This window comes from Neomonachus schauinslandi, chromosome X (genome assembly GCF_002201575.2).
Source record: "Neomonachus schauinslandi chromosome X, ASM220157v2, whole genome shotgun sequence".
Classification (NCBI taxonomy): Eukaryota; Metazoa; Chordata; class Mammalia; order Carnivora; family Phocidae; genus Neomonachus; species Neomonachus schauinslandi.
The window spans coordinates 17563075-17572450 of NC_058419.1; the positions used below are offsets into that span (position 1 = coordinate 17563075).

At 48.2% G+C, this 9376-nt stretch overlaps 1 protein-coding gene across 3 annotated transcripts in view; it reads left to right on the forward strand.

Annotated features, from left to right (window-relative positions):
• The window catches only part of GPC3 (glypican 3), a 407184-nt gene extending 399633 nt beyond the window's left edge, over nt 1–7551 (forward strand). For all 3 annotated transcript variants that reach the window (XM_021684303.1, XM_044911673.1, XM_044911674.1), the window contains one exon: nt 7032–7551. In XM_021684303.1, coding sequence (XP_021539978.1) covers nt 7032–7201 — 170 coding nt within the window. In that variant the 3' untranslated portion in view covers nt 7202–7551. The remainder of the gene's footprint in view (nt 1–7031) is intronic.
• Nucleotides 7552–9376: the final 1825 nt, after the last annotated feature.

The following is a 9376-nucleotide window of genomic DNA, read 5'->3' on the forward strand; positions in this document are numbered from 1 at the left end:
GGCAGAGGCAGAGGGAGAAACAGACTCCCCGCTGAGCAGAGAGCCCAACGTGGGGCTCAATCCCAGGACCCTGGGATCACGACCAGAGCTGAAGTCAGACGTTTAACCAGCTGAGCCACCCAGGCGCCCCACCATTTTGTATTAATAAACTAAGCAGTCAGAGCCCCAGGTAAGGGCAGTTATTGTGCTGTTCTCTCGACAAGGCCGTTGTCATAGAAAAGCCTACCGGAAGTCATTAATGAGGAACATGTGAGTCAGCGTGTCCAGCGTTGAGTAGCGTACAAAGCCCAGATGACCCTAGTATCCTACCAGTGCTTTTAAGACCTTCCTGCCTAAGGACCCCGTACATCAATGAGGAGTGAGAGTGAGCACCTGCTCCCGAGGATCTGGGACAGAACCCGAAGGTCCTCGTAAACATGAGAATACTGTATGAAGTCTTAAATGAGTTTGCAAAGAGTGCATTTCTCCTCCATCACACAGCCTTGCATGTTTTAGTATAAAATGGTGTGCTCTCCCCCCTGTATGTCGAGGGAAAAGCATGCCATGGCTTTATGCACCCCCAGCCCGCTGTAGTGTGCCCTGAGGAGGCACATAGCCTGGCCTCAACAACAGAGGCCTCTAAGAGGGGAGGCCGTGCCCACACTACTGGGGAAATCCACCGTGGTTGTTCAACAGCCCAGAGGATGTTTGCAGGCTGGAACTGGCTGTAGGAAATGAAGTGGGCATCTCATTGCCCAGCCCTCTCCCGGGAGAGGCCAACAGGTTCTTCCCAGAATTTACAGTCTGCAAAATCGGCAGCTCCCTTGTTTGTCAAGAAGACACGTTGTGAAATGGGCCTGTTCCGAAAGGAGTCCCACTAGACCGATTAAAACCCAGAGGCCCCGAGGGTGCCAGCTTCCTCTCATCTGATCTATGAAGAAGAAAATCTAGACTCCCAGAGGCCCCAGGGTCATTAGCAAAGTCACTTTCTGCTGCTTTCAAGTCCAAGGAGTCATTTCACACCTGAACGTTCACAAGGGAGTGGGGGCTGATGGGGCAGGCGGAGGGTGGTGTGGACGGGGCGGGCACAGGAGCCGAGATCTGTTTGGGATTCCGAAGTGACCGGCAGCGCCCGAGGGTGTCTGTGGGAGCGGGCCGCAGAGTGAGCCGCGGCGCAAGGCACACGGTTCCTCCAGAGACTTCCCCGCTTTCAGCCTCCAGGGTCTGCCAAGCAATGCACTGAAGGCTTCACATATTCCTGTCTTGGGAGCCAACTGTACCCAGCAAACGCGAAACCCGGGGCCAGCAGTATTGTTCTGTTGCTATATTAGGGCCGGATTGAAGCCATCTGCCGGCGCAGGCTTAGCAAGGAAGAAACCCCCATGCTTGGCTCAACAGCAGCATTCTCTCCCCTGGGATTTTGATACCAGCTCTCCTTTCAGGCTGGCCCGCGAGGTCTGCCTGCTGGTGTGGGCGAGGCCCCCATGGCCAGGCACGGCTCCCCTTGATGCCCCCACCATCAGAGGGCGAGCATGTGCACCCTATCATGCGCCCAAGACCCCAGCGGCTTTGGAAGGGCCCGCAGGCTCGTCTCGCTGGCTGGCAGGTCCTCCCTGGCTGTCTGTGCCTGCCGGCTTGATGCGCCCCGGGTCCGGTAACTTCTCCCCCAGAGCTCTGCATGCGCGGGCCTCGGCGCAGGTTATTCTGCCAAGATTTCAAGAAAAGCCAAACAGCGCAGCGCAGATTTATTTATTGCCAGCGTCTCTTATCCGAGACTAGATCAGCTCAAGAAGAAAGAGGATTCAGAATTCCGTAGCTGATGAAGAGTCCAAGAGAAGCAGCCGATTGCCCCCTACTTGCTTCTGGAGGTTCTGCTGGGGACAGCCCCTGGGCTACTGCGAGTGGAAGGAAGATTGCAGCCCCCAGCAGACTCTGTCCCTCCCTGGGCCCCGAGAGCCTGGGAATCTGAGAGAACTCAAAGTAGAAGGACACGTAGAGTTCATCCAGTCCAATGCCTTGATTTGGGCAGACGGAGCCACCGAAGTCCAGAGGAGAGGGAAATGACTTGCCCAAGGTGAAAGTGTCAGACAGTGGCTGAGCCGGGCCTGGAGCCCAGGGCCCCAGACTATCAGGATGGGACAGCCTTCCCTGGGAACTCCACTAAAGGCTGGAGGGTTCCCCACAGAGGGTTTTGCCCAACTCAGAAAAACTTCTCTTTTTTAAAATTTTTTTCAAAGATTTTATTTATTTGAGAGAGAGTGAGAGCTAGAGAGAGAGAGCACACACAGAAGGAGAGGGAGAGGGAGAAGCAGACTCCCCGCAGAGCAGGGAGCCTGATGCGGGACTCGATCCCAGGACCCTGGGATCATGACCTGAGCCGAAAGCAGACGCTTAACCGGCTGAGCCACCCAGGCGCCCCTCAGAAAAACTTTTCAACACAAAGTACAGACCTTGATGACTGATGATTATTTTAAAGGGATTATCTAGGAGCGGCTGGCTGGCTCAGTCCATGGAGCGTGCAACTCTCCATCTCTGGGCTGTGAGTTTGAGCCCCACGTCGGGTGTAGAGTTTACTTAAAAGTTTTTTTAAAAAATAGCCTTTTTTGCCTCTGCGCATCCGAGAGAGCAAGATGGGTCACCAGCAGCTCTGCTGGAGCCCCCTGGGGAAATTCGGCCAGGGTTCTTGTTCTTGCCATGTCTGCTCGAACTGGCACCATCTGATCCAGAAATATGGCCTTGAAGTGTGCTGCCAATGTGTCCGTCGGTGTGTCCGTCGGTACGGAAAGGAAATGGGCTTCATTAAGTTGGATTATGTGAACTTCCTTGATATCCTTCCAAGATACCTACCTTAACTGCAGATATCCAAGATACCTACTTTAATGCCAACTCATTGTACATAAGATAAAAGTACTTCAATGATGAGTGTTCCAATGTGAATAAATAAATAAATATAAAGAGAGTATCTAATGTGCAGCACTAAGGAAGTCAAAATGAGAGTCCAGGCTGAGCGTTTAATTAGTATGGATTGTTGGGTCTACCCTCTGGGTAGAGGCAAACTGATTACAAATAGAAACCGATTTTTGGATTTTGTGTGAAAATCTCCTTGCTGGTTCTCACTGACAATCAACTGTAAGGTAGAAACAATTTATGTGCATTTTACAGTATGTACCTAATACAGCATAGATATGCTCTGGAAAATCACTGATAAACATAAAAATATGAATGACTTAAAAGGGAATGGTTTAAGATGATTCCCATAATAGATCTGGTTTGTAGCAAAATGAGAAAGTTTTGATTTGGTGTAGATTTAGCTCCTTTGTAGGTTTTTTAAAAAAATGTATATTTGCTACTGGCTGATCCCCAGATACTGTTCCCACAGGCTTCTTCTTTTTTTCTAAGACAAGATGTCTGACAAGTCTCTCCCACTTAGGGCTGTCCTCCAAACTGTTAACAACGATCTTTCTAAAAAACACCAATCAGATTGTGTGAGTTTCTTACTTAAAAACCTTCAGTGGCTCCCTGTTTCCCACAGAGTAAAGTCTTAGCATTCCCAATCCACCGTGATTTGGCCCTTACTTGTCCTTCCTGCCTTACCTCTTAGCACCCACCATGCAACACACACACACCCCCCAACAGTGTACACCCTATGTTCCCTCCCATCATAGAGGCTACTTGCTCTTACTGAGCATGCCCTGCCTCCACTCTCTGATATTGACGATTTTGCTCAAGCTGAACCCTCTGCCTGAAATGAACAACCATCTCATTCTGCTCCGCCATGGACCCACCCATCCTTGGTGGTGTCGATTATATCCCACTTGTTCTGTAAAGTCTTCCCAGATCGTTCTGTTTGGAATTTTTCTCTCCCCACGGTGTTTTGCTTGTGCCTTTATCTGAGCCCTTACTACCTTCTGCCAAGTATCTAGTTGGTTTGTCTCTTGGTCTGTTTTCCTTGTCAGAGTGTGGGATTCCTACACTTGATCTTAGCCAAAAGGCCGAGAAGCGATGAGTGTGGGATTCCTGAAGGCAGGCACTAAGTCTCTCTCCAGCCTTCTAGCTCAATGCTTGGGACATTGTAGGCTACCATTAAGTTTGTTGAATTAAACTGGGTTATATTTCCCCTGTCCAGGAATATATCCACATTTATCTTTGACCCAAACCCTATTTCCTCTGTCTCCCATAATGCTTCACTGTCATGCTAAGCTGTCCCCTTCGTCTCGAATCTCCATGATGGTGGCCCATTGCTGATTTCTTCAGGCAATGGAAGTGACATAATTTTCATTCTCAGTCCCCAAACCCAGAGCTCTTCTCAGGATTTCACAAAGCTTAATAAGGCTACTCAGTCAAGTATGTGATCACTTTCATGTGGAAACACTGACTTTTCTCATGCTCTTGAGTTCTCTTTGGCAATATATATTTTACTAATCAAGGCAGCATTTTTTTTTTCAAGAAAAAAATTCATTACTACTTAATCACTACAGTTGATTTGATGTACAAAATTGTTCAAGGGACGGTATAGCTTCATATGAGGTTCAGAGTTGGACCTGCATTTAAACAGCCCCTCTGTCACTTACCAGCTGGGTAAATATGGGCCAAAAAAGGAACCTGAGTTGGAGCTTCCTTGTCAGTAAAATGGGAATTATAATGCCTACCTTGCAACATTGTTGAGAAGGTTAAGTTAAATAAGATCATGTATATAAATAGCTTAGCACAGTGCCTGGCCCACAACGAGGACTCTGTAACTGGTCGTCATTTTTATAATTCCAAAACATAGGGTCCAAGAGATAGAAATAACAAACGAGGCCTTTGGTGGCAAAGAAGATTCGAAACTCCTGGGCTTAGCATCTGCTAGGTTTACCGTAACTGCTCTAGGACGTGAAACTGTCCAGTGTTCGTGGATTATTTGAAGAGCAAGATAAATAGCACATCTTGACGCTGGGCAAGGGGAATATCCAGAAAAGGAATCCGAAAGCAAGGCTAAGAGTTTGCTCATTCAGGTCAACCCTAAAAATACTCCTCTGCATTTAAGTTGAGAAGTTGCCCTGCGACTCAAGGCTGGGCTTTCAACAGCTAGAGCCATATGTGTTCTCAACTTGGTGAAATCCGATCGTGACCTGAGCTTGTGCTGACCTCGGCCTTTGCTGGTGCGCTGCGCATAGTTCACCTTTCCGAGAAAGAAGTCTGACTTCCAAATAGAGCGCGGCTCTTTGTTCTCCTCTTCTTTTTCTTTTCTTTGTGTGTATTTATTTTATGGGGAGAGGGAATCCCGATGAGAGTCAGCCGAGTCGCTCTTCCCTGGGTAAGAGGGTTCTCCGGAAAATTTGATTTGAATTCTTCTTGGCACTCCAGGAGAACAACTTTCTCAGCTTTAGAGAGGCAAAAAGTAGTCAGATTCGTATCTATTAAAAGGTAGGACATGATTTCTTCGTACAGCAATGAAAACTAGTTATAGTTAACCAGAAAAGAGAAACATTATTGGTATTTAATATGACAGAGGAGTCAATAAAACCTATGTTCAAATTAAGAGGAAAAACCTTAATACCCATCAGATACAAAGGCAAAGGATATGAACTGTCATGCATTAAGAAATGTAATTAGTAAACAAAGACAGAGGAAAAAGTTGATCTGTGTAGTAATCAAATACGTGCAATTAAAGAAACCTTGATATATTATCTTATGCTGACTGCAATATCTTTTTCCAGTTGAGGCCCCGTAAATTTGGTTCCCTCGTCATTGCTGAGGGCAGTAGAAACTACCTTAGCCCTTTTGGAAAAGGAGCATTGCAATCTGTGTGATCCCCCTGGCTTTGATCACCTTGCCCTTGCTGCCTGCTCCAACCGTTGCTGGCCTCCAAGCAGCCCTGGTCCCGGGCCCTGCTCTGCACGCATCCTGGGCCAGTGAGTCCTCACACTTTCTTCCTGTGACTTGCTGAGTGTTTCATCCCTTGTAAGAGGAGCCCTTCCTTCCCCTTCCTTCCTTCCCTCTGTAGAATCCCAGTCATTCCTCCGTGCCTGTTGCTCTGTATCTCAGTGTCCCCGAGGGATCCTTCCGGCTCCGGGGCCACAGGCCAGTTGGCTGGTGAGGGCACTCACATCACCCCACCTTCCCAAGCTATTGAAATAGAAACACTGGCAACTGAGTCTAGAAAAGCCAAGGGAGTCGATCCGAGTTCTAAATCTGGAAAAACAAAGCGGAAGGAAGCTGACCTCTGGGCCAGGGCTGGCCATCTTGAATTTCCTGACAAACCACCATCCACTCAGATGTGCCTTCTGAGAGGCGTTCGCCTTGGGCCAGTGCCAACACCCCAATTTCTTTTCAGAATCATGAACATATACCATAAATGGTAGGTGGTCAAAGAAGGAAAGCCCTTACCCATCGGCCTCTCCTTGGTCTTTGCTTGGTATCAGTTTAAATCCTATGCATTAGATCAATTATGCTCTGTGTGTGTGTGTGTGTGTATGTGTTTAAGTTAGGGATAAATGAAAAGACAACATAAATCAAAGAAGAAATATTTGGGAAAAATAAAACAACTTTCAATGGCAAACTACCCTATCCTCGACTCTAATTCAAGCGAGGCTTCCAGGAGAAAATCTGTGGGGCGCAGGGCCCAGGAGAGGCACACGGGGGGTCTACAACATCCCCGCCCCACTGACACACACATACGCAAAGGCACACAGAGTCACCCACCCAGCACCTTACAGTGCAATACCAGTGAGATCTGGTGAAAGAGATCTTCAAGCACAGCCTTACCTAGGGAGGAGATGACGCGCAGCTCCCGACCTGCACCCTGGGGTGTGGGTGGGTGGAGCCAAAGGGCAGAGGGGAGCAGCCAGCCTCTCGCCCTTGGTGTGACCTCGGGAAGGAGCCCCTCTGGCCACCTCTTTCCTCGGAAGGACCCCCCACGCACCCAGCCCTGGCTCCTTCTCAGGCGGCCACCTTCCTTTCCACGAAAGCTGGGGTGCCCTGGCGGTCCAGACCAACGCTTGGGCCATGACTAGCGGACACCTGATGCTGTCGGGGATCCCGAATTTCAAATGCTTCTTTTCTTTCGGCAGAACTGGCTTACGATCTGGACGTGGATGACACACCTGGAAGCAAGCAACACGTGAACCAGAAGGACAACGAGATAGCAGCCTCTCACAACCTGGGGAACAGCTGTTCCCCGCTGAAGGTTCTCACCAGCTTGGCCATCTACGTGGCGGGCTTCTTCCTACTGGTGCACTGACTTCCCAGTGCTCGCGCCCATGCTGCCCGGCGGCACCCCGTGGCCTTCCTCTGTAAAGGGAGCCACCTTCTTATTTTTTTTTTCTATTTTTTTTTTTATCTTGTATACCTCCTCCAGCCATTAAGTAGAAGACCAACCGTGTGTTGTGTTTTCGAAAATCAATGGTGTCTTTGAGGAAGGTAAATTTTAGTGGTAGTGTAGATCGTCTTTTTGCAAAGAAAAAAACTCAAGTTGTGCCAAATTATTTTCCTATGTTTGGTTGCTAGAACATGGTTACCATGTCTCCCTTTCTCTCTCTTCCTCTTTCCCTTTGCATGGATTTCTTTGGAAAAAAATAAATAAATGTTCAAATAAAAGTGCACTGGGTCTTTCTTTGTAAGCCCTCATATATGGTGACCACGCGGTGCTTTTCCTCCCCCTCACCTAGCTTTCTGTTCAGTATGGGAAAAATCCCATCGGGCGTCAATGAGGTCATTCAACCCTACCTCCCTGCCTACCTGTTGTTGGGGGATCAATCCTGGCCCCAAGCCCCGGTCAAAGCCCCCCTCCCAACATACTCCCAATGCCTAATCTCCACGTGGAAATCTTGAGTTAGAGTGTTCTTGCCAATGAACAAAAGGTATCTCAAAAAGTTCCCCTGTCTCTCTTTACAAATTTCCCTTTGCTGAAAGTCCTTTGCCCAAAGAGAAACCCTCCGTTTGGGTCACGTTCAATCATACAATTACCATCCTTCCTTTCCCCCAACCCAAGAGACGTGGGCCCAAGAAAGAGTAATTGTGCGAAGAACTAACTCCCCAAGCTTCTCTGCTACCGTCTTGGGCTTGTCGTCTGTCACCCTTCTCCAGGGACAGGCCCATGGCGGGGCCAACAGTCACCCTGGGTCAAGCTGCAAAGGTGGGCATCCGGAAAGCCTTGATTTACAGCAAGCGACCGCATCCACTCTTGGCTACAGGTGGGTTTCTTCAACACTTGTATCCTTGACAGCGAGGTTTTGTGTACCTGTTGCACATCAGGTACTGAACCAGATGCTGGAGGCAGGAGAAAACAAATATTTGGTCCCTGTTCTCCTGGAGCGGACGGTCTGGCACCAACACGCCTTACCAGCTCTTTGCCGATTGTAGGCCAGTGTTCCCACTGAAATCTGGGTCTTACATGTGCAACATCACAAACCATCATGGCGCCGATGCGGATATCTGGACGTGCTGCTGCCAAAGAACCTCAGGAATAACCAACTTGCCACTGTCACAATGCCTAGCATGTGGCTCATTTGCCAGGTGAGGTCAACAGAAACATTTGGGTTTTTTTCAACAGAAACGTTATTGATTCTTTCCAATGAGCAGGAACTCAACTCCTACCTGAGGGCAACGACAGGAGAAGCTGAATGAGTATGAGAAAGAGAGGGTGAGCCACCGTGAAGGAGCGCGAAAAAGGTCAAGGAAGGGACCGGAGAGTCCCCTTTGATTCTAGAAGGTGGTTCCAGCCAGGATCTCCAATTTCTGTCTGATGGCCAGAGGTCACCATGCGAGACGCAAGAGGTGTCATTACTCACAACTTATCGTCCCCCGCTTCTGCTGTCCCCAACACACTTCTGGCAGGGTGTCCTGTGGACCACAGGGCTCCAACATTTATTTTCGTTCTCTGCAGAAATTCTCACAAACACAAATTGGAAATGTTTGGTTTAGTGTTTCCTTCCGTTGCTTTTGTTGAAGACTATAATCAGTTGTATTTATTAATATGATTTCAGTGATTTGTAGCCGTTGGTAAGACTGGAAAGGGAATTATCTTTGTTTTTCAAACCATCATTATTTCTGTCTTTGAATGGGATTTGTACAAATCTTTGTTCTTGGATTCAGGAAACCTAAATACTGGGCAGGTTTGCTCCTGGGCCCCGGAGGGTGGTATTACAACAGCACGGAGGCCAGAAGAAAGAACTAGAGCCGACTTCTCGCCTAATAATCGTTCCTGTCATTCTTCAGGAAGGTTTTTATTTAATGTGGCAAAAAGAATTTGTGGTTCCGAGACCAGGTTTTATGCCTGCAGGCAGGCGAGGACTGTTCTAACGTCCGTTCTTCCTCTCTGGGAGGCGAAAGGGATTATCAGCTTTTATGTTTTAATGTATTTATTTTTTTTTAAGATTTTATTTATTTGACAGAGAGACACAGCGAGAGAGGGAAC